The sequence below is a fragment of the Toxotes jaculatrix genome, chromosome 1 (genome assembly GCF_017976425.1).
Source record: "Toxotes jaculatrix isolate fToxJac2 chromosome 1, fToxJac2.pri, whole genome shotgun sequence".
NCBI classification, from domain to species: domain Eukaryota; kingdom Metazoa; phylum Chordata; class Actinopteri; family Toxotidae; genus Toxotes; species Toxotes jaculatrix.
In genome coordinates, this window is record NC_054394.1 from 13,391,154 (window position 1) to 13,417,500 (window position 26,347).

Genomic DNA, 26,347 nt, shown 5'->3' on the forward strand with positions numbered 1-26,347 from the left:
CACTGTGCCAAAATGTTCACTTGGCTGACGCTTGTCAGTGTCTTCAAAAATTTCTCTCAAATTTTCAATCAACAGATTTCAGTAAAAGGGAGCATAATAAGATAAGAAAAGTTTTCACCATGAGCTTCAGTACTTCAGACACTTAAACACACACACTGACACAAAATTCATACAACTCTTGTCTCCCCATCACCTTCGACAACCACTGCAAAAGCATGTTCATATCTCTGTCTCTCTCTCTCTCTCTCCTGTTTTTCTCTCACACACACACTTTCCCAACAAGCTGCTGTCGTAGCATTTGTTCTCCCAGTTGATCTGACATAGGCAGAACCCATGTCTCATCTCCTGTTTTGTCTCTTGTATAAGTGTGTGGCCACAAACACACACACACACACACACACACACACGTGTAAGTGCATGTATTATTGGCAGCTCCAACAGTTCACACAGCTTAGACTGCAGCCTCCTACTCAACACGGAAACCACACACAGCCCTTGTCGATAAAGTCCAAACAAAGCTGTCAGTTACAGGAGAATATTTTTATTGATTGTTTCCTTTTAACACAACACTTTTAAACACATTTTTACCTAGATTTTGTTTAGCGGTTAGTGATAGGGAAGCTTGGAAAGACAATGGAAAACAACAGAAAAGGTGTCTGTGCTGTGGATTAAGGAAGTCTTACAATTTTTGGGGTTGTTGTTTCCCCACTAAACCACTTTGAATCACTTATTTTATTGCAAAGACATGTACTGTCTGTGTATGTGTGTCTGTGCACACGTGGCTATGTAGCTGATGGATATGTGTTTGCTGGTTTCTGTCCTGAGCAGGCAAACAAATAGCTGCCTTTTGTTGCCACTGCCTCCCTGCTCCACACACATATATCATGCACACAAGCACTCACACATGCACACACACCTAGGCCTACATATATATACATCAACATGACAGACCACAGCCACCCCATTTGTTGTACTGGGTGTGAATTTAATACAGGGGGTCCCGCTCTACATATGAATAAGGGTCATTTGGAAAATTGATACATCCATTTTCTTATATTTTCTCATTTTCACTCTTTTTGAACCCATGGGAAATTTGAAAAAGATCAACAGCTATATAAAAGAGCTAAACACATTTCTTCACCTTTGCTTTATTCTGCTGGAGGTGTATAAATGTATGTATGTATGTATAAAATAGGATATCCTGCCATTTTTAAAGAACTAGTGCATGCTCCAGATACACTTAATATCTCTGCAGACATCCCCTTGAATTATTAAGACAAATCAAGTAAAAAGTATTTTTTTATTTCACTTTGCTAAGATGTCTAGTCTGGAAATTATTGGTGATTTAATACATCAGCATTTTTTATTCGAAATCTTCAAAAGCTCGTGGATTATTTCATCCTTCAAGATATTTTTGTTTCGCCAGCAAAGAAGATGAGTTTCTTAAAAGAGACAACCTTTTCAAAAATACTAATTTACCAAATGCAGCTGTTTGGTTCACTGTCTTAAATGGCATTTTACAATGGATTAATAATAACATATATCTTTGTAAAGAGCAATGTACAATATGACAAAAGACAGTGTTGTACTACCTGGTGAACCATGTTATCACTCTGAACTAAAAGTCTTTTGCACATATAACATTTGAGACCACTGCCTACTGTATTTCATGCTGCGCGTCTGGGTGTAAACATCATTGCAGCAGAATTGAATAGATGATAATGGTAAGTGGCTAGATCAGTTAGCATCAGAGCTAACTGTGGTTGTCAGGGGCTAGCTCACGGGAGAAAGGTGAAGATAAAGTGGGAAGGGTGGAGAGGGAGTGTGGTGGAGGGCATAGAGTTGTGTGTGCATGTGTGTGTGTGTGGATGCTGTAGTTTACCCCTTAGGGCAAGATCTGCCTCAAATTAGCTTTGTCGCCCTGGGAGACAGAGAGGGTGAGATGAAGAGCAAGTGAGGTAGCAAGAAGTGTGTGTGTGTGTGTGTGTGTGTGTGACAGAGAGAGAGGGGAGAACAAGAGGCCAGAGGGTCAGTAAACCAACTCAGAGTGGAACCGTTTGTTTACATGTTCTCTTAAACACACACCTGATGTGAATACACACATACACACACTCAGCCTCGTCTGTGTGGAATATTGGATTTTCTCACCCTCCACTGTGAGGAGGAGAGGAAAGAAGAGAGGAGAGGAAAGAGGAAAGGAGTAAACGAGCAGGGGGTAAACTGAAGGAAGGAATGAACATGGGGCACCCACCCACCAATATGTAGCAGCTAATTTCTGGAGCAAGGCAATTAAAAGGCCTGACTATATTATGAGAACTTCCCCTCTGGCAATGGCTGTCTGTCCATTTTTAATGAGGTCATAATGATGCGTCAGCTGAAGACCGAAAGGTCACAGGGGTGGGGCTTAAATCTGATTAGAGAGAGGGGAGAGGGGAGTGAGAGAGCAGGGGTATAATTGCAGGTAAAAGATTTAATGAAAAATGATGAAAATCTCAGAAAGTACATTTTAATTTGACTTTATTTATTTGACAAGTTTAAAAAAAAACAAGCTAAAGTAATAACATTGTAGCTGTCACAGTTATTTCGGTTTATTCACAAATGGCAAGGCAAGACAGACATAATATATTCAACATCAGTACTAATTCGTGGAAATGTCATGTACAGAATACAAAACACGGATCAGACATTTGAACATGAAAGACTTTGGCAGAGGCACACATTCCAGGAGCCAGCAATATTCAGTATGCATGTATACTCTACATATGGTCATACTGACAGATTTGCTCCCTTACAACAGAGCAGCTTTGATGATGGCATGTCTGATGAATCGTGGTTAAACAGACCAAATGTGTTGAATCCAAAACCAAAGCCTCCATCTCTGTAATGCCATAAATGGCCAGCTGGATTCAGATGGTGGACTACTAGAGAGAAAAGTCCATGGACTGCAAATATAAACCTTGGCACGCTGCCCCACACATGCACACACACACACACACACACATACACACACACACACACTAACAGCTCGTGCCAACTTCGGCCGTGCTCCCCACGGCCTCTAAGACCTAATGAGTGAGATCGGGTGGAAGGCCCCAGTCTGTGTGAATGTTGGTGCTTGTGTTTGTGTGTGTGTATGTGTTTGGTGTGTGTATACAGCTGGTGGTGTGTGTCATAGCTCCTTATAGCTCAATGATCCTGACTGCTGGTATCCAGTCTCATTGCTCCGCACACATGCAGTCATACACACCACAATCAAAACAACGGCCAATACGCATTTACTTATAAAATTCAAAGACAATTTGTCTGTCCAAAAGGACACACTTCTTTAAACATGACAAAGAGCAAGTGGTTTAGAGAACAATAGATAATAGGTAAATTAATAGTAGAAGAAGAAATGAAAGTAGAGGATGTCTTGAGGAGGAGAGAGCGAGTGATAGGGAGAGGGGAGGAGACAAGAGGCGAGGTCGGCGAAACAGAGGAGGGGAGCACCAGACAACTGGTGGCGTCTGGTGTCCCCCCATGGGAAACTTGTAGCTAAATCTGGCCCTGTAGCGTCTGTCCTGAGTGTGTGTGTGTGTGTGTGTGTGAATGTTTGTGTGAGCATGTGTGTGTGTGTGTGTGTGCGTGTGTGTGTGTGTGTGTGTGAGTGGCATCTGGTTGCACACCAGCCAGAAAGGAGCGATAATGGAAATACTGTGACGAGAGATCTGCCTAAGTGGTCCGCTCCCTTTCACATACACTTTCTTTCTGTTTGTCTTGAGAGGAAAGGAGAAGTAAGGGAATGTGGCAGGAAGAAACCACATCCAGACACATTCAGATACCAGAGATGGGAGGACAAGGAGTGAGATGGATCGTAGTTGTGTGTTTTAGTGTCTAACTGCTCAAATTAAACCGTCTGTGAGTATCTGGTTATTTAACAGAAGATTTTACTTTATAAAATTGATGCATTCGACAGTGCTGTGCTTTTATCGCACGCAGTGTTTTTCATAGACATGGCTTTAAAGGAAAAAATCGGCAATAGTGCGGAAAAAGCAACACTTTTTTTTAACACGCGGTCTCACACACATGCCCATTCACACACCAGTGACAGCCACCTGCCCGCTGCCTCAGGCAGTGCTGTTCTGATCTGTTCTGGTCTAAACAAACGTCACTGCATGACACCATACACACTTTCCTCTTAACCTTCCCCTCCACCCTGCTCTCATGCTCTCTTTATTTCTTTTTCTTTCATTGAGCTTTGTGTTTTGTTTTGTTTTTTGTTTTTTGTTTGGAACATACAAACATTTACCAATGTGAAACAACACACACACACACAGTTTCTTCACAATCTGAACTAACCACTATTTTTTTTGTTTGTTTTTGCGCTACATACAGTATAACTTTTTTCTTTACCTCACATATTTCTTTGTCTTTCTTGTATGCAGTAGATATACAGATATACACACGCATGCACACATACACATATTAGATTTAAATGGGTCTGTTGTCTTATCCAATCTACTTGCCCATGAGTTCTTAAACCCACATAGGAAAACTCTTTATGTTATTACACCAACACTTCGTTTGAACACACACACAAATACACACACAGAGAAACATAAGGTGATAAACTGGTGGAAGGTAGAAGAGAGATTTCAACCCTGTTACAACTTCAATTACCATAAAACTACTCCTCTCCTTCTCTCTCACTTCCTCTCACTGTTTCCTAGGCTCTGCCTCTTTAAATGCTTTCTCCCTCTTGTGCTTTTTGTCATCGCTCTTTCTCTCTGCTGTGATCAAATTTTATTTGTCTTCCTACTCCTCTCTCCACTCTGTCCCACACTTCTCGCCCTCTTTCATCCCCTCATTCTCTTATCATATCATTGACCATCTGAAATCAATCCATTCCTCTTTTCCTCTCTCTTTCCATGCTTGCAGGTTCTCTCTTCAAAACCACTTAGGTGTCAAAGGCATTCCACTCGCAATCCTTCAAGTGTTCAAGAACGCACGCATGCACGCACACACACACACACAGAGTGACGCCAGTGTGGTGTAAAATCTATGCTGATGTGATCAGTGCAGATCGTGCTATTGACAGACAGCAATATTACCACGATAGGAATGATTCACCTTCATCACTGTCACCGAGTGTATGCGTTCATCTTGGCGTGTGTGCACATGATATGATGTATGTACAACATGTGACAGAAGTGGTACAATATTTATACAAGTGTGAATGAAAACAGGTAAAGTAGAATGTCATCAAATGCATTTTACATGTAAAATAAAAAATGTTAATTCTGAGATATGTATCTGTGAGTGGGTAGAAGCAGTAGACTGAGCAGAGGTGTACTGTTAGTTGACATAATAATTAAAGCGTATAATTAAGGGGTTTAACCTCTGTGGATTTCTTCTTCTTTTCTTTCATGGATCTTTCTCTTCCTCTCATTATTCTGTTCCTGTCTCATTTCCTTTTATTAGCCCTCACTTCATCCCTCCTTCTCTCTCTCTCATTTTACTTTTTTCCTCATTCTCCTTTCTTCTATTGTTTACTAGCCCATCCATTACTTACCACTCCCCTTCTCCACTTTATTTCACAACCTATGCTCTACTCTTTTCTCCTCTGTTCTCTTTTTTCTTCTCTTTCTTTTACCATAATCTTCCATTAATGCCTTTTATCATTTCTATCTAAATTTTATTTCTTTTCTCTTGTCTTTTTATTCCACTCCTTACCCATTCCCTGTTCAATTATTCTGTTCTTCCCTTGCCTATTCTTTTTCCTCTTTACATTTTTTTTACATTTTTTTCTGATCCTTACATTTCCTCTCCCTCAACCCCTTTCCTCCTTTCTCCTCTCCTCATTTCTTCCCTCCTCTCTCCTCTTGCCCATTCTTTATGATTTGAAGGCTCATTTGTTAAAAAGGAGGTAGAGCACTCTCACTCTCCCCCTAGCCTCTTCCTGTCTCTTTTTTGTGGGCTTTGGAAATATAATTTTCAATTTTTAATTTGATTCATTTAGATTTGATCATTAATCAGCGCTGGGAGAGAGTTAATTTGGTGGAAAATAGATGAGGTAGTTAGAGAGGGCTCTTTATGAAGTGAGCTCAGCACAGAACTGGTCTTTTAGGTATAAAGAAAAGAGAAAATTAAGAGTCTGCATGCAAGAGTTTGTGTGCAGTAGAGAAAACGTGTGTGTATACTTGTTTTGTATGCAAGAATTTGTCATACACTATCAGCTTCTTGAAACTTGCCACACATAGAATCCTTTAACATCAGTAAAGTTAGTTATAATCTTCATTTTATTCATATTCATTTTAATGAGTAAACAACACTGTCACTGCAAAGCCTGTCAGGCTCTTCCACACTCAGTGGTTTGTTGTTTACATTGAAAAGCAGGTGAATTACTTTATTATGCAAAAGACAAAAGAGGTTTGCACTTTTGACATTGCAAACAGACAAAAATGTACAGATCCTGACAGTATCTGTATCAGTATCTGAACCTCTGGTATGAGCCAAAAGGCAGCAGTAGCAAAATGCCACATTTAATTTGATAGTACTATACACTTACAAAAGCTACAAGTAGGAGTGTGTCTGTGTCTGTCATTCTCAGTTGATAATATATGCTCAAAAAGTAGCTCAATTAAACACAGAAATATTTTTATCACCACTTTTTATTTATTTGCAGGTTCCAGATGTAGCAAAAAGCAACGAGGAATGAACAGACACACAAGCATTACCTCAGTATAGGCAGTGCAGACAAGCGAAATTGACAAGTTTTCCCAAAATAGCTTTTTGATACCTGCATCAAGTTGTATAAATGAATTGGTCACTGAATTTGCCATGTACGTGCCACATCACTGAGACCTGTATCTGTAACCTGTAATCTTTATCCATCTGCCTGTTGATCTTTCATTCAGTCTGTACTCATCTGCCCTATCTAAACATCTAGCCTTTCCCTTGCTTCTGTGGCTCTCTACCTTTTCTAACATTTCTGCTTTCTCTCTGTCTCCATCCCCTCATCTGACCAGCCACTGACCCAGGTAGTGAGTGAGCAAGCTGCTTGTCAGGGCTTACCCAAACAGTACGTGAGGGTGTGTGTTAGAGAAACGTAGACAGAGTGTGAATGTGTGAGTGGGTTTGTACCCCCTGGTGTTAAGAGTTTCTTGACCGTTTGCTGACACTGGCCCCCCCACTGTACCTGGACTGTCAGCCCTTCTGTCTACCTATCTCCATCTCAAGTGTACTCACACACACGCGCACACACAGACACACACACACAGATGCTTGTCATGTTCAGTTCACTGAGTAGAACGCTGCTTGGGTTAGTTAGAGGTTTCTAAATGACTATATTTCCTTAGAAAAACATGTTCACTCATGTGACTATAAGATGTTTTGAATAAAAGTGGTCACCAAAATGTACACATGTAGAAAACACAAACAAAACAGCATGCAGTTATAACCACTTCCAAATTAATGCCTAATGCACAAACATGTTTTTTTTTTCTTAGTTGCCAATAGGAAATATTTCTGTAATGTCTCTTAGGTGTGTGGCCTTGCACTTGGTCAGCACATTTTTCAGAGGACTTTAGTCTCTGTGTGCGAGCAGATCCCTCTCTTGCTGTCTCATTACTTTGGCCCTCCTCTCCTTCTTTTTCTCTGTGTCGCTACATTTAAATCAAATCCTTTTTAAATGCACTCTGTGTCAGATCAGTCATTGTTGCTGTTGATATTGTTTTTGGTTTCCTATCACTTACTCAGGGACTTCTTAAACCAACCAGCCAGCTTGCCCCCTAACTTAAACATTTGCAGTTACAGTAACTTTAAAACAGAAAGCATAAAATCCAAGAACCAATCCTTCTAATTCCATACTTCCATACACCTTTGCCTCCCCTCTCACTTCTACTTCTCACTTCACTCACTCAATCAGCATGTTCAAAATTTTCTTTCTTCTTTCCCTAGATGGTCTGTTGACAAAGTTGCTATAGATGGTTCTCTGATGTCTGTTCAGCCTCACTGGCTTTTACTGGTTGCGTTAATGTAAAGTGAATCTCTTCCTGAGTGCCTGAGAGGAGTTTTTGCTGAGAAAGATAAGCCTGATTACACCAAATCAGGATTTCAAAAAGCTTTAATTTACATGGTACAGGTTAAATATAGTCAAACCAACATAGTGTAGCATGAAACATAATTTCATTCATTCTACAAGAAGTCAGATTAATACTTGAAAATTACTAGTAGATATAAATGGAGTAAGAGAGGCAGTTCTCTCTGCAGCCATTCTGCAAAAGCCATTTTGCATCTCCTTTACAAATAATTTCATTTCTGTTACATACAAAATAATAGCTCAGGGTTCATTTGATAGCCTTTTTAGATTCCTCCTCTCCTCTCCTCCTCCAGGGTACATGACACCTCTGTCTTCCTTATCCATCTTTAAGTGGTAACCACGGTAACATCCAATCCCCTAAGAGATAGGCCTAATTAAATTAGGAGTCCTTTGTGTCAATTAATTAACGAGACAGAGAGAGACAGAGATTGGGCAAGAGACAGGAAAAGAGTCAGAAACCCAGAGAGACAAAGTGAGAGAGAGGCCTTTTACTCAGATGGTGTCCCTATAAATTTGTGGTTGGAGAATAAAAGAGGCAAGTGAGGTTAGCACGCTTTGAGAGTAACATAAACGTGCCTGCATATATAAAGGACGCACACATACACGCATGCATGCACTACCGAAGCAGCACAGTTATCACCACTTCACACTCATGTGCCATACGTAACCTTCCTCCATTCCACACGTTTTCATTTCTTTCCCTTCATGTCCATGCTCTCTTCACATACAGATATGCACAAAAAGCATGATAGGTTTTTTATTTTTCTTGTTTTGTCGTTATGTAGTCAAAAAGACTCAAAGTTTCGCACACAATGTTTTGACACATACTTCTGTTCTCTGTCATTTCTTGCAGGTGTTCGTCTGGACAGGGTTCGTGGTGGGAGACAGAAGTATAAACGCCGGATAGATGCGGACAACAGTCCATACCTGAACCCACAGCTGGCTCTACCCCCCAAGAAGCCATGTAAGAGCACACACAAACAAACACAGGACCGCACACAAGTCAAATCTTCCAGAAATAAACATAAAATACTCCTAGCCAAGCATATTGTATGACTGTGAACAGGCTGTGTCCATGTAATAGCCAGGAGTCGTTGTTTAGAGACCAGAGGTACAAAGGGCTTCCTTTCCATTAGTTTCTATCCTAATGGAGACAGTTGGACAGTAAAAACCCTGAAACACACACACACAGACACACAAACGCCCACACATAAATAGACACAGGGTAGTGAGAAGCCCATCTGTTTGGGACCAAGTTTATCTCCCTGTGTCTACTGCTACCAGTTTGGGGTCATAACATTTTATATGTGTAATATTTCACTATAAAGGTATTCATTTAGCTCCGGCTGGATTGGCTGCGTTTTTTTAAAGAATAAAAACCACAGCCAAAGACTGATGATTGAAAAATTAACAAGGGAGAGAGTGAGTGAGAGTGACGGGGAGACTGCAGGAGAGAGAGAGAGAGAGAGAGAGAGAGAGAGAGAGAGAGAGAGAGAGAGAGAGAGATGGCGTGACTAAACTTAAATGAGAAGGTTTCTCAGAGAGGGAGAGAGAGGGAAGGGGAGGAAGGGAGAGACAGAGAGAGAGAGACAGAGAGAGGAAGGAAGGAAGGAAGGAAGGGGGGACTAGCCAAAACCCTAATCCGGATTAAATCCAATCTGGCAACCACATCAAACTAGAGTTAGCTCTCTAGCTAACCGTCTGCTCACACACATAACACACACACACACACACACACACACACAGTGCAGATTGAGCAGTGTTTAGCAGCTTGGTCCCCAAAGCCCATTTTGCTTAAAGCTGGAGCATATTCTGCTTTAGGCCAATATGCTGAATGGCTGCACGACAGCTTATCGGGACTTCTGCACTACTAATCATTGAAATGATGGGATGATGTGAGTGTCTGTACACTCTGTGTGTGTTTATAATGCATGCGTGTAACAATATTTAACTCTTTAGGCCTATCATTACTTTTATCAAGCATTTATCATGTTTTTTAGGAGAGTATGAACATGAGTCATGTAATTGAGTCACAAGTGACTACTCCAAATAGTTAATAATCCCTAAATTGAATCTTTTCCCTAACACAGAGTATTTGTGAATCCTCTGTCTTGCATACAAACAAACCTACATTTGAAAACCAAAAAATATAGGGTTGACATAGACTTCCTACATCTCTCTTTTTCCTTCTCTCTCTATCACAGTCAATACACACACAAAAATCTTTCTGTCCCTCTGTCTCTCTCTCTCAGATGCACGCTCACAGCCTATCTATCTGTAGCCCAATCCCTAGCCTCAGCGTCGCCATTGATTGTGTGAGAACAGAACAATAGCCCAGGGTTTGGAAATGGGCTTCCATTGATTCTAATTAGGGAAACATTAAAAAAGATTTACCCACAGATACTGCAGTGTGACTGGGATTGGTTGGGCTCAAACGACCCTGGAGCTGGAGCTAGAAGGAAGAGGATGGAAAGGATATATATATATATATATATATATATATATGTACAAATGTGTGTGTGTGTGTGTGTGTGTGTGTGTGTGTGTGTGTGTGTGTGTGTGTGTGTGTGTGTAACCGATTTGGGGGTGGAGAGTGTTAGATCAATACACAACTCATCCCCCCAACTCTGTTTCACTCCCTCTCACTGTTTATCTCTATCTAGCTGTCGCTCTCTCTCGACTCTTCCTGTCTGTCTTTTACAATCTGTCCGTGGCTCTATTTCTACCTGTCTGTCTTCTACCATTTTTTCATCGCTTATCTGTCTCTGTCTCTCTTCCTCTATCCCTCATTCCTCTCTTGCTCCTCTATCCTCTGTTATTATTCCCATGCTTGATTAGTCAGTGGATTAATTTGGAAGCAGGGTATCAGTCTGTTACTAATGGGCCATAGAGATCTCATCACCACATGTCACTATTACCAGCTGAGCTGTTTGGCTTTCAGTATTATCTTTTCCCTCTGTATGTATCAGCGAAGCTTCTTAAGGCTGTGATACAAAATGCAACATTTTGGGCACCCTGAATTACCAGCAGTAATCACCTTTAATCACACCTTGGAGCATCTCCTAATCTGGAACCATTTCAATAAATTTTTGATCTTTTGTCAAGTGCATTTTCATGTCGAGTCCTGACAAATTACTGGAATCAGATTATCCAATTATCTTGTTCATGATTGTTGAAATTCCACATGACATTACAAAGCATTTGTAATCAAGCATCTTCTCATTAGATCTTGTTCCCACTGCATATTTTAATGAAATCTTTATAAAACTGACAGTGCACTCCAGAAAACTGTATAATACTACCTGTAAAATTAACTTACCAGATAAGGTCAAAATTTTACTTTTATGACTTATATACATTACTTCTAACATTATGACGTTATGACGTTTTGACAGTTTTAAAGGTTTAATTATATTTCGTTTTTTCACAGCCTAACATTCTTTCAGGTGTTTCTTCAAATGTACTTCACATATTCACTTTGCATTGCAATTAGTGTACTGTATAATATGCAGTATACTGAAATGTACTGTTCATTTTATGCAATATATGCGTTTCTTTGTTTTTGTCCAATGGTCAGTGTCAGCTGCTTTTTTGCTACATGAGGAAATACCTCTAAATGTGTGTTACCTAGCAGGCCATGTTATCAGGGACTTTGCATATGACCTTTCACATTTTTTGCACCGGATTGGTGTGGAACAGCTTGTAGCCTAATACGGCAAAAATTCACCATCTCTCTGTCTCTGTGTCTTTCTCCTTGTCTGGTGGTCATGTCAGTTGCCTTTGGCTGCCTTGCAGATAACAAAATCGTCTCTCACCTGCTGGTGGCCGAGCCAGAGAAGATTTATGCCATGCCTGACCCAACAGTACCAGACAGCGACATCAAGGCCCTGACTACACTTTGTGACCTGGCGGACAGAGAGCTGGTGGTCAACATCGGCTGGGCCAAACATATCCCAGGTAGGAAAAAAAAAATTGCTGACTTTCACACTGAACCTGACCTTACTCCATGTTGAAATCCTTTCACACAGAAAGAGTAAATATATACTTTTTTTTTCAATTACACGGTATAGAAGGTTTCATGTGCACACCCACACAGACCTATAGACATACAGTATAGACACACAAACACACATGCTGTGCGCATTGACAGAGTATAAATTTAGAATCAGCTGCTCCAGATGCTGTTGAGGCACACTTACATAATGTGAACACACATACACCTGGAGCTAAGGTGTGACCTTTCACCCTAATCCTTGCACTCAGACAGTGTGAACTATTGACTCCTCCAACTGACCAACCAAACGCCCTCACTGCTATCCCTCACATAGACACACACAGAAATTATGACCTTCTGAACCGTGGAGTCCAATCCCCTTACCTTCGACGTGTGTGTGTGTGTGTGTGTGTGTGTGTGTGTGTGTGTGTGTGTGTGTGTGTGTGTGTGTGTGTGTGTGTGTGTGTGTGTGTGTGTGTGTGTGTTTGGGTTTGCATGTGTTTTCGTGAGTAAGTCCTTACCTGCAGTCACTGTACCGCATATCCTCCACAGCCCTTTTGAGACCACAGCCTACTGTTGAACTACTAAATGTGCTGGTATTAAAAGTCACAGTCACAAAAGGGTCATACAAATATACAATAGACTGCATTACTGGGTGTTCATTGTCTGTTCAGAACTATACATTTACCCATCAGTCATGTGACGCTTCCTTCTTGTGGCTTTAAGTCATGAGTGTAAATTAAAAATTTTAGTTTGGCGACAGTGTTGACATATTATTTAAAATAAGTTCAGCACCAAAAACAGAAGAACATCTAATCTTCTTAAAATTACCCCTTTTCTCTCTTAATCTGTTAAAAATTAGATCTGGAATACACGATCAGAAAATTAAACAAATGGCAGAGCCCAGGAAAACAAAATGTGGCAAATGCATATTCTCATAGAAGCTTAAAACAAAGAGGAAGACAGGGAACAAGATGAGAGGATGAAATGAAAACTATAATCTGGGTTTGGTTTTAGTGAGGGATCCTGCTGTGACAGCAGGGTTGAGGGAAGAGCAGTGTCTCAGATTAACACAGATTAGCACAAAGGTTAGTCCCATTGTCGACAGGAAATATGGTTATAGAATAGAATAGAATAGAATAGAATAGAATAGAATTACCCCATGTTGTGATTGCTCAAACAGTATAGGGGGCTGCAAGAGAAAAGGGGGAAATACCAGATTAGACACATAAATGCCACTCAGTCGTGCTGCATAAATAAAACAATAAAGTCAATGGCATTGGATAGCAGGGTTTCCAAATGATATGTATTATATCATATCAATAAATGTGAAAATAACAGAGAGGAAGAGGAAAAAAGAGATGAAAAGAGAGAGAGAAAGAGAGATGGGAATATATATTACTTCTTGTTAGTGTATTGATCTATGTGCTGCTATATGGACAGTAAGCAGACATATATATTGATCCATATACCAAGTATAGCTCTTTGAATATTTATTTTTCTCTTTCAAAACAATATATAGCCTCATGCCAGTACGATCTCCTTTCCTCTAATCTCCCTGTGACCCCTTTTCTCACCCCCCCTCCACTCTACATCCACAAGAAACATACACAAAGAAAACTCACAGACACAAGCATAATAATATACACACCAACATACACGTTATGTAAATTTATTCTATTGTTTTGCATTAGGCTTTTTTTTTCTCTCACTACTTTTACAAGTGAGTGGACTGAGTTAGCCCGGTTATGTGCTGGGCTGAGTGTGTGCATGTTTTGTGTGTGTATGTGTGTGCGGCTTTCTGTGTGCAGGGAGTGAAGCGCAACGATTGCTTGGCGGAGGAGAGAAGATGGCGTGATTAGATGAACGAGAAAGGCAATCCACTGCTCACAGAGAAAGATAGAACTCTTCATCTTCCTAGAGTGTGTGTGTGTGTGTGTGTGTGTGTACGTGCATGTGTGTGTGATGTGAGCACCTTATGAAATCCTCACTGTTTACAACACTGAACACCGATGTAATACTCACACACAAACACACACGCACACATACATGTACACACACAAAGTGATCTACTGTTCACTCAGGGTGGAAAGGATTGTCAGAAAGAAATACGACTCCTCAGCATTCTTTATCAGCCTCTTACACAAGCACACACTCACACACTCACAAAAGGCAAACAGTACAAACAGTAAGGCGTCTTCAATGACTTAAGTCTTGAATAGAACAGAATAGAATAGACCTGTTAACCTTTTTGTTAAGTGTGTGTGTGTGTGTGTGTGTGTGTGAGATGACTATGCGCAGGGTGTACATGTGAACACACACATGCACACGTCTTTGCTCGCCATGGTACAGTAATTTTTTTAATCAAATTGATGGAGAGAGACAGAGAGACAAAGAGAAAAAAGAGGCAAAGAGAGGAGAGGTGAAGCCAATTTATGCTCCATGATATGGCTGCGCAGCGCTGCGTACACACACACACACACAGCACACACACAGGCTGCTAACAGTGGTAACAACGTGTCAAGGCGAGCGCCAGGCAGCTAATTTGAAGTCATTAGATGTCTGCCGTACTGGCAACAATTTGTTACGCTCACACACGCACAAACACACACACAAAAACGCATCACATACACACACTGAGTTAAGAGCCGTCTGCGGATAGCGAGGAGGCTAAATTGTAAACTAATTTAAACATCACTCAGCGTTAGAGAGGCTGCCTGCAAGACAGGCCCCCGGATAACAAGGCTAGGGTACGTGTGTTCGTGTCTGTGTGTGTGTGTGTCTGTGTGTGTGTTGCTAGTCATGTTTGACACACAGAGTCGCCCAACCTTAGAGACTTGTGACAACACACACACATATATGCACACATATCTCTTTGATTGGTTCCTTTATTCTAAAGCCCAGTGTGCGTATGTGTGTGTCCGTGTGTATACGCTCATTTCCATACTGATATGGCCTATATGCAAACATTTGATATGTCATTAGGAGAGGAAAATGAGGTTTCAGTCACAGTGTGTGTCTCTTGGTATCCCACAAGGAATGGGACACTATCACACATGTGCGCCTCACACTTGCACGTGTGTTTGAAAGAGATGAAGCACGTGTGTATGCATGCAAACACATAAACACGGAAAAGAATTAGAAACTGTTTTTGCTGACTCAAACTGTGGGCGACACATAGACGAGTGACCCCCTGTACATACACATTTGTTTACATACAGAGTAAATATGTAAAACTATGTGAGCAGTAAGCGGTCTCACTGAGGAAACTGCAGGTATGTGGATGTGTCATAGGAGCATCTATTCAATGGGTGTGGAGGGCCTTATCATCCAACAATATGGATTAGTGAAGAGAAGATCTCATTTTAATAGCTCTCAAAGAGCCAACTCTAGTTGCAAATTAGGCTGCATGTCATAAGCGTGTGTGTCTGTGTGTTTGTGTGTCTATGTATGTATGCTTGTGTGTGTGTGTGTGTGTTTGAGGATGAGTAGTCAGGTGAAAGGAGGAGGAGAAGAACAGCAAATATTTAAACAGGAGCGAATGAGAGAGTGAATTAAAAGAAAGAAAGGCCATTCAAAATGAGCCATTTATCTGTCTGTAGAATTAGTCTCTCTCTCTCTCTGTCTCTCTCTTTCTCTCCCCCTCCATAATAACTAAATGACTACCAGGCACTCATGCTAGCAGCTCTTATCTAGACTCGCGGACACAAAGGGAAAGACAGACAGGCGAGCACTTGACTTGACGAAAGAGCAGAGAACGAACAAATGAATGAATCAACGAATGAGAGCCAGAACCTATAACACAGTCTATTTTACCAGAACCAGGGGCCTTGCCATTAGTGCTTTTTTACAACCCCCTCCCCCGTTCTTTCTTTATTCAAGAAAGAAATTGCTCTCAGGCCGCCCCCCACTTCCCCTCTACTATTCTCTTGCTTCCCTATCTCTTCTTACTTGCTCTTTCTTTTCTTACAGTCTTTCTCCCTCTTTTTCTTTCGTTCCCCTTTCAATTTTGACACTCAGGATAAGCGGTCTATGTGTTGGCAGTAACGTGGTATGATTGAGCTGTAAAAATGGGGAAGGGAGGTGGGGGGTAGGGGGGTTACTGTCTGTCCATTCATTTAATCAGTCTTTATGGAGATACGGGAGAGGGGTTTTGGGTGGTGGTAGTGATGGGATAGTAGGTGAAGAGGGAAGTCCTCTTGCTTCATGTTCTGCATGCTTCGCTCCATTTGTCTGTTCTCATTCACTCAGTTATTAGTCTCTTTATCATTTCTTCTCTCTTTCTTCCTCATGCTCTGTCTGGATTTGGGGATGAGCATGGGGGGTCCAGATGACTGGTAATGTCTGTCTCATGTCAGTGACTGTGATTGTCAGCACCAGCTTAGTCTTTGCTTCTGTCATGGTTTTTTAATTTTGGTGAACATAGTAAACATGCTGACAGTATGTTTCCACTGTTTTACTTTAGTTCTGCTTTGGGAAGTCAGCCTCTTGTTTTGCATCATGCAACACAATGTAAAATTCAGTCTACAGGCCTTCAAGGATGACAAGTCTTCTCATAGACCAATTTCCAAACAGCAGTGATATTATATTTTATTGAAATTTGACTTGATATGAGATTTGGTTTACACAGAGCAATCCTTCCATTGGTTAAATCGGGAGGACATGTCTGACAGCCCAAATATTTTATAGATATTTTAAAACACCTCATGAGGAAATAATGCACATGGTAGAGTGTCTCTCTCTTCCTTTCTCCAGAGGATTGAGCAAGTAATGATCAGAGTTTCTTCCTAGCAAGGAGGAAACCACAAGTACTAATGGAAACTCTTCATACATACTACATGTGGAGTTCCTCAAGGCTCAATCTTAGGTCCTATTATTATGATGCTCAGGCATCATAATGAACTACTGGTCAACAAAAGTAATGCTAACCAGAATTGCGATTGTACATTCAAGAAGAAACAGTATGATCTTCTGCTATTTCTTTCTTTAGTCCATTTTTTATTTTCCCATTTTATGATTCCTATTTTATGTTATATATTATTTGATTCTTATACACATTGAGAGATGATTTATTACAACGTTATATCCATTATTCTGCATGTGGTGGAGAATGACAAGGGAAAAGAGTTGAAGGAGAATGAGATGTAAAACTAAATGTATTAGGGTGAAGGGAGAGAGCCTCAGTATAAACTAGATACTCCTACAGAGCCTTTAACACAATACTATTCTGACCCCTTGGTTAAATATTCCCCACCTCTTCAACCTCTCTTCTGACCTCTCTCTTTCTCTCTCTCTACCTCTGTCTCCTTCCGTCTCTCCCTCCTTTTCACCATCTCTGTGACCTGACCCCCCACCCCCTCTCTCTCTGTAGTATCCTTAACCTCTTCATTATCAAGTCAACCTCATCTCTCAACCCTTGTCCCCTCCCACATCCCCCATCCCCCCCTCTTCTCTCACCCCCACAACCAGCCATCATCACTGTCTTTCTCTCTGGTTCTGCCTGTTGGATACAGATACAGTGGTCAATGTTTATTGAGTCCAAGTTCAATTCTAGATTTTGAAACAATGACAGTCTTTTTATTAACATTGGTACATCACAGCATACTCAGTGAAGCACCCAATAAGCAAAGTTTTCCCTAATCTTTCCCTCTGCTGTGCTCTGTCTGTTGGTCATGTTATAAATGGTTTTCACTTAGAGATTTAGTCAACCAAACAAGCAGTTAGCCATTCAGGCTGCCAGACGGTCAGTCAGTTAAGCTAGCCAATCAGACAGCCAAGTAACTACACAACCAGTCAATCAGCCTGAAAGACAGCCAGTCAGTCAGCAAATATTGATTAATAGAAGTGTCCTGCTCCTTTTAGCAAATCAAATGTTGAGTCTCAGCAGCCAAGGGGAACCACTGCGTACACGCACATGTGCACAGATACGCAGACACTTACAGCCTTGACTCTCAAAATGCGGCTGACTAAATGAACACTGACACACATTATAACACTTCACAGTGAGCTTCAAGAGATGCAGAACAGCACTGCTTGTGTGTGTGTGTGTGTGTGTGTGTGTGTGTGTTGAGAAAGGAATGTAAAAGTGCAGACTGGTGGTGATGTCACTCTACAGCCCTCCTCATTAAGTCTGGTGATGTCATCAATCAGCAAAGAGGTTGTTGGGCTTTTGGTCAGAGAGCAGTAAATCAGAAGAGAAACATCCCTCCGCCACCACTCACACAAACACACACACACGCGCGCGCACACACAAACACACATACAGTTCTTTTGCAGTTGTTGAATCAATGAGCTTTGTTGGCATGAAACTTATGACACAACATTGCCTCCTCATATCCTAATTTCTTCCCTCCCTCTGCAGTCGTCATTGTACTTACCCTTCTTCATCTTTCACTGTGTCTCCCTCTCAAAGCCATTATCATCTACAATAAAATGTCCAGTCTAGGTACGGGTGTACACGAAACCTCATGAAGACGCGTACATGGAAAGACACACACACAGACGCCCAAGCAGCTTTGCCCCCATTCTGTCTGCTAAGGCTAGTTCACCTTGACAGTCACAGCATGCTGGGTGCCTCCTTAACACACAAACACAACACACAAACATACAGTACATTTACATTGACGCAAGCACACAGCCCAGTGAATAGACAGTTACGTTGCAGTTTCCAAGCAAACATATAAACAAACCGAAAAGCTTGCATATTTTATTGCTTAAAAGTATACACTAAGATTGAACTGATCAGTTTGTTTTTAACATGCCGAGGTAAAAGATTTGTCAGCAAAAGGTTGAGAAGTTAAAATGAGGTTTAACAGTGCGAAGTCCTAAAGAAAATTACAATGAATTGCACCGAATTTTCAGATATTTGCATCTACTTTTTTCAGAAGGTTACTTTTATGACATGGTCGTTACAGTTATTTCAGGGATGTTAATAAATAAGAAACATAACTGACAGCACTCTGTCTTCTTTGATGTGATATTACTGACTGCCTTTTCCATATTCTAATGAGATTCAACTCATAAGTATGGCTTTATTGGGACATGATATAGATTTAGAATTTGATTTAATTCATTCCCATAGTCAATTTTTTCTCATGTGCTCTCTAGTATGTATCATCGTGTGTGTTTCCAGTTACTGTTGATTTTCTCTGAGCTCTGTTGGCTGTGTTAGATTTCCATTTCATCTCATCCCTGAGCTGCATAACACATTTAGAGGGTGATGTCTTGGTTTCAAGTGCGTGTGTTTGCATATGTGTGAGTGTGTGTGCTGTTTCATTGTCCACATTGGTGCATAAGAGATATCTTATTTTCCAGCACATCACCAGCGTGATTTAGTCTTGCAGCCCACACAAACAAACACACCCCTGTTTGCTGATGAAAACAAATATTGATGAAATCAAAGTAGGAAAAGAATATTTGATATCTGAGCTTAATGTTTGGATTAAGTTGGGCTTTCTTTATTGGATTAAGCCTGTGGGTACTGGAAGCATTTCATCAATATGATGAAATAGAGAAGGGAAAATGTTTTCCTTCTTCATTTTTGGCATGAATATACTCTGATGTACCGATGTAGTCACTACAGGATGCAACACCTATCTACAGTATATTACAATTAATTAATTAATTAATTAATTAATAATACAGACAGACAGAAAGATATAATATCAGTTTATTTCCTGTATGTTTTGATGCTGGTTCTATAAAAGAAGTAATTTATGCCACGTTTGATGTTTTGACCACACACACACACACACACAAACAAAATGGACCTACACATTCAGTCTCTGAGGGCACGTTCAGTCTGTGTTGACTATCCTGTCTGTCCGCTGCCCTGTGTTTGTTTTGTCATCACCATGTTGACAGTGTTTCCATGACGATGTACCTACAGTGACACTCCATCACACACAGCTTTAGGTGCCTACTTTAAAAACACACAATGTTTTGTACACAAACTCAACACATACCTACATCCCCACAGACACTGGTATTACCTCTATCAGGTCACACCTAGGTGGTGACACACACCTTATGCCTTGAGAGTAGAGCAATCTGACACATCATACAGACCGACACACACATGCACACACAAACTTGCTTCACACACGGTGCCAGCTGTCACTGTCACCGTATCTGCCTGTGTCACACCATATCACAGCTGAATTCAAAATGAAAAAACAGAAAACACAGAAGTCACTTAAACAATAGTGGTGGCCTGTAGTAGTGAAGTGGTGTGCATGAAGGAAATGTCATTCATATCACCAACAGTATGTTTACTGAGTTCAGCACCCTGAACAAGTGAATGAAATATTAGTATATTAAGGCGTACACTGATTTTAAAAGTGATGTCTGATGAAAATCTGCTTTTCTCTGATCAGATTACAGCCTGTCATTAAAAGTAATTTTAATAATTTGATTCTAATTTCTAAATTAAAAAAAAGTCATGAAAGTCATTCATTGGGTAGATGTGCTTCATTTCAAGTAAAAGTTAAAAAAACACAAATATTGAAGTTGTGAGATTTACACTCAGCAGCCCTTTGCTGTTTTTCTTATTAGTGTGATTACATTAGCAAATCAAATTTGTCTATCAGCCTTTGAGACACAGCCTGCAATCTGAGTACACTGTCTAATCTGCATCAAATAATGTTTGTCACACACACACACACACACACACACACACACACAAACACACTCCAGAGAGAAGCGGCATACATAGGCATGCACACAAGCCTGCATACACAAACACATATAGTGTATCATACGCACAGACACACACAAAATATACACTTCTTAACACACACATACAACACGCAGTGTGCACAGATGCACACCACATACACAGACATGCACAGTTTTATAATATGTGACATCAGATGAGCAGTAACAAATAAATCAGCACACCATCTGAGCCCATCATCATCTAAGTCATCACTAGCAAACAGTCAGCTTTTACTACTTTCAATTTGCTTTTGTGTTTGTGTGTATGTGTGTGTGTGTGTGCCTGGGAGAGAGAGAGAGAGAGAGAGAGAGAGAGAGAGAGAGAGAGAGAGAGAGAGAGATGATGTGATGTGATATGATATGATATGCTGGCGGGGCATAAAGATAGATGATCATAATTACGCACAGGCCAAACTCCATTTCAAATCATCATCATCCTATTCTATCTGTTGGAGCGCACATGTACACACACATACACACACACACGCACACACACATACTAAAAGCAATATAAAGACTTCACACACATACAGGGATTCACACACAGATATCACACTCCTATGCATGCAGCAAATCTTGTGGAAGGAGGGACAGGCTTGTCATGGCATCACATTATTTCTGTCGGTTCATGCAAAGTTCACAGACAGGCATGAAATAGTTATTCTCTTTCTCTCTCTCTCTCTCCACATACTCACTCTTTTGCTACGTATCTATCTACCTTTCCTCACTGTTTCCGTCTGTACCTTCTCTTTTCTCCCTTTTATCTATATCTTTTCTCTTTTTATTATTCGGCCCCTCAGTTTCTCCCCCTAGCATTGCTCCTTACCTACTTGCTTCTCTTCACCCCTCACTTCTGCTTCCTGCCTGATGCTCCTCCTGCTCTCCTGTTCCCTCCTCCATTTTCCCCATTTCTAATACTTCTCCCTCTCGCCCATCTACCATCCATCGTTCTTAAATAACAGTCCAGATGATTCATCCTTTCCATCAGGGAATAAGCAGGTGGGAAAATAGGATTGGAGTGTGCCTGTCACCAGCTGGGGACGACTCATGGCCTGTGCACACAAAACACAAAACAAAAACATTTATATAATATATATATATACATGACTAACATATACATATGTTAGTCTGTTTGGTATACCACACTCTTCACGTTTGTCTTTTCACTTTCTCATTTTCAAATTCAGTTTTAATTGTCATGTGTCCACCTGAACGTGTTTTCTTTCTTGCTTACTGCTGCTTACTGGATGTGGGACTGCTTGAGCACTTTCTCAGTGGTGTACATTGTGCGCGTGTTTGTACACAGCACTTCATCCTTATACAAGTGTGTCACATGCCACCTGCTATGTGGCAAAGGGCCACGGTCTGTGGTCTCAGTGCTTCTCTGTGCATTCACATACACACTCCAAAAACACACTCACAGAAGTAATAATGTGTGTATTTCTGTGTCTATTTAATCTTGATGGGATGTTTCATCTGCAGGCTGCTATCACAGCTGGCTGCCTTATTGTCTGGGTCAGACTGATGGGTGTGTGTGTGTGTGTGTGTGTGTGTGTGTGTGTGTGTGCTTTCTTCAATTTGTGCACATGTACAGTACATACTGCAAATATTTGTTTGCCTACATGAGATCAGACATATTTCTCTCTTATATACTGTGTCTAATCACCATATACCAACATTACAGTATGTACACATACAAATGTGTGCATTTTGTGTGTGCCCATGCTGTCCATCAAGCCACACACACTGCCTTACCAAACCATTGGCTTGGTTGCTGATGATGACATATGAGTTCCTGGCCTTGGTAATGGCTGTTAAATCTCATAATTACACGCTTCTTTATTGCAATGCATAATGACCCCGCAGCACTATTGGACAATTAATTAAGATTTTCAGCCCAGGCTTTTTCAGGCCCAGATGAGGAGGTGGAATGAGGTCTAATGTTCTTGTCTTCGAGCTAGGACATTAAGGCATGATGCTGTAGGAGAGAAGGCTGTTTCTCTGTGTCCATTTGTTTTCATCTCTGTCTTTCTTTCAGTCTGTCTCTCTCTCTCTCTCTCTCTCTCTCTCTCTCTCTTTGCCTCGTTTTCTCTGCTCCCCTTCTCTCTCTCTCTCTCCTTATTGCGCCGATTGTTGAGCCCTTCCTCTCGATGCTTGTCCTGGACGATGATATTGGAGACGATATCTCTAATCTGTGAATGGTAAATTAATCCCTGTGGAGTTTCTGCAGTTCTCTCTCTATGGAAAGCTACGGGGGATTAGGAAGATAGAATCAACACAACCTTATAATCTCATATTCAGACACCAGGCCTGGACAGGGACTGTTGGGTTTTGTTTTAAAGCCACAATCAGCAAGTTTCTATTCACACATCAATAGTGCTTTAAAAAAAGATTTTGTCTCATGCCCATTCCTTACTTACTTACTTGTTGTGACAGTGTAAAATAAATGTGACAACAAAGAATGTCAAGGGATCAATAGACTGTCACAACAAAGTTAATTGAACAAACTGGGAACTAGAAAAATAGATAGATAGATAGATAGATAGATAGATAGATAGATAGATAGATAGATAGATAGATAGATAGATAGATAGATAGATAGATAGATGTTTGTCTGTCTGTCTGTGTGTGTGTGTTTGTCAGAGAGAGACAAACAGAGAGAGTTGGTGTGTATAAGCCTCTCAGTTGTGTGAACACATGGTTAATTCCCTTGACAGATTTGCGCACACCTCCACATGCTCACACACACACACACACACAGAGTGGTCATTCCTGCCTGCATCAGCATTGTATTGTCGGAGGAAAGGGCAGGATGCAGAGGTAGAGGATGAGAGGAAGACTGATGAACTGAGTGAAAGACAAAGACAAGATAAAAATAATGTTGGAAATCAGCTGAGATATTAGCTGTACACAGTGTTTATTCCACCAAGAAATTCTCAAGAACAGTCGACCATTGTGCCCTGAGCAGAGCTCTTGACTCTGTATTGAGTTAAGAAGATATATCCCCAGCGGAGCTGGCAGTGGCACGTGTCCACACACTCAAAAACACACATTTTCATCCACAAGCTCCTTGACACGGCCCTGGTGGTGCTAGAAGTGGGTAATTAAAATGTAAATATTGATATTTTATTATTTGAAATAGCTCCACTGCAATGCTCTTAATGTCACTCCATCTGTCGTCTCCACAGAGACTTGGGGTTGCCCTCAACGACCGGCTGCCCCCACCCAAGCAACCTCACCACAGCGACAGCTATAACACTCGACAGCTACCTCTGTGTTACTGCGTCTCCGTTTTGGGTCTAATTAAGTGTTAAATATTAGCAACCGCAACCACAGAGCCAGCACACACCACACACATACACACAGGGAATATGGCACACAATCCTCCACCTCTCTCTCTCTTTTACACACACACACAGACACACACAAACGCACACATACACACTCCCTCGCAGAACACTCATCCCCACTACAGCAATGGGAAGATTTTAAGTGTTAATCTTGCAGTGCTGCTGATGGTGTCTAATGTATGCAATTAACAGTCAGGCAGGGCTGAGGGTTTGGTAATTAGCTGGCTGTTCACACTGATTAGAGGCTACCGCAACCCTATGACTGCTCTACTCTCCCGGAGGCCGCCCAGAGAAAAAGGGGGGATGTGGTGGGGGAGAGAGCGGGGGAAGGTGGAAGGAGAAAGAAATAGACAAAAAGATCTTTTAGCCAACAATATGAGGGAGGATGAAGGTGAAGGTGATGAGGTGTGATTGTGTGTGAACACGTGTTCATATACCAAATCCATTTTGTATTTTGTACAAAAATATGTCAGTTATTCATTTAAAGTAACTCAAATGCAGATGCAGTGGAGTCAACCAGTTACCATAGTCAAAACCTAACCAGTATTCAACAAGACTATTTTAGATTAAAAACCTGAGCAGCGATAAAAATTGGTCATGCTACAGTGTTTTACAGGAAAGTGGTGAGACTTGGGGGATTCCATTCTCACTTTTGTTGACTTAGGGAAAATATTTCAATTTGACGTTGGCACATAAAAAAAACTGACCAAAACTTGACCAGACAGGAGTGACAGCAATAGTGGAAAGCAACTTTGCTTTGTTCATACAAACAAAAGTAGACTGAGTGATGGTGCTGTTTTGTGGTTTATTATCCACTGTGTGCAGAGACTTGCTGTTCAAAACAGGATGATTCTTCTTACTCACCTAAAGTTCATGATTGTCTGCAGCTGGTTTGAAATTATACATGTTACCCAGCTGAGAAGTGTCAGTTAACATAACCACTATGTCCGTGCCCCTGAGTCTCTTCAATCTTTATTCATCTCCTGGATTTAAATAACTGTTAAAGAACACAGAAAGACAAATTTGCCACATGAGCACAAATGTGGATGTGGACATATTTCTAATGATGAGTAGCAATTCAAAAGAAAGGATAGAAATGGAGAGTAATTCTCTTCTGTTCATCTCTTCACACACACACACACACACACTCACACACACAAAAACACACACACACAAGCACATTGTGTGCTTTGATAGAACAGCAGTATTTTTCTGTCAGTGAAAGACAAAGTTAATTTGTGATTTGCATTATTATGTGATTTAATATAGTTTCATCTCCACTTGACATGATGTATTTTAGAATTTAAGTGACTATACGCTTGTATGTATGTATGTGTGTGTGTAAGTGGGTGTGTGTGTCTCTAAGCCCTTCTAAATTAGCTGGTTCTCTGGGTAGATTTGTTTCCATCTCGTTGCGCATCTCTGTGTAATTGGGTCAGCTGGTGGATGTGTGTTCATGTGTGTGTGTGACAGCATTTGCCAGTGTGCTTGTCCTGTGCGTTTTTTCTTGTGTGTGTTGTTTCAGCTTGGCCAAAGCCATCACAGGGGGTCCGTGTTCATTTGGGCCGGCGTCTGGCCGTATGGTAGGAAACAGTTTGAGATGTGCAGGCACACACAAACACACACTCAAGAAAACATCACAAGGGAGCACTTGCATTGCACAGCATGCAACAATGTGCACACTAACACAAATTTTAACACAAACACGTACAGAAAGTGGTATGAGAGAGAGAGCACTGGAGCCCCATAACAGAGTGTGTATACAGAACAAACACACATACACACACACACACGCAGGGCAGCGATGTGCTGGTAACTGTTGGAAACTTCACGTGTCCTAATGCAATCTCTATCTCAGTGGGCCAGTAGACTTAAATCTGTCCCCTGCAGAACACAATACGTGTACATGCTGCACATAGACAATCCACTATTCTCTTCTCACCTGCGATGAGCAACTAAACAATCACAAAACGGTTCACAACACAGTTCTCATGACACCTTCTAAATACCTCCGCATAAAAGATTTTGTACATTATGTCAAAGCAAACATTTTTCATTTTTTGTCTATTACACATTTCTTGCACTTCAACATTGTCTGCAATAGTATTACAATTTGTGCTTTTTACTCATTTGCTGAAATGTCAAACTCTAGGCCAGGCTCTCCCCCTTCAGTACACATCCAGTTCCCCTAACTGTGCTTAGTGTGAG

The 26,347-nt window shown here is 41.0% G+C and overlaps 1 protein-coding gene across 2 annotated transcripts in view; it reads left to right on the forward strand.

The window, feature by feature from the left end:
* esrrga (estrogen-related receptor gamma a) overlaps positions 1-26,347 on the forward strand; it is a 60,276-nt gene that overhangs the window by 20,473 nt on the left and 13,456 nt on the right. Inside the window, exons 4-5 of one of the 2 annotated variants that reach the window (XM_041044292.1) lie at positions 8,934-9,044; positions 11,855-12,037. In XM_041044292.1, the coding sequence (XP_040900226.1) occupies positions 8,934-9,044; positions 11,855-12,037 (294 nt within the window). The remainder of the gene's footprint in view (positions 1-8,933; positions 9,045-11,854; positions 12,038-26,347) is intronic. The other variant, XM_041044300.1, reaches the window with a different exon arrangement.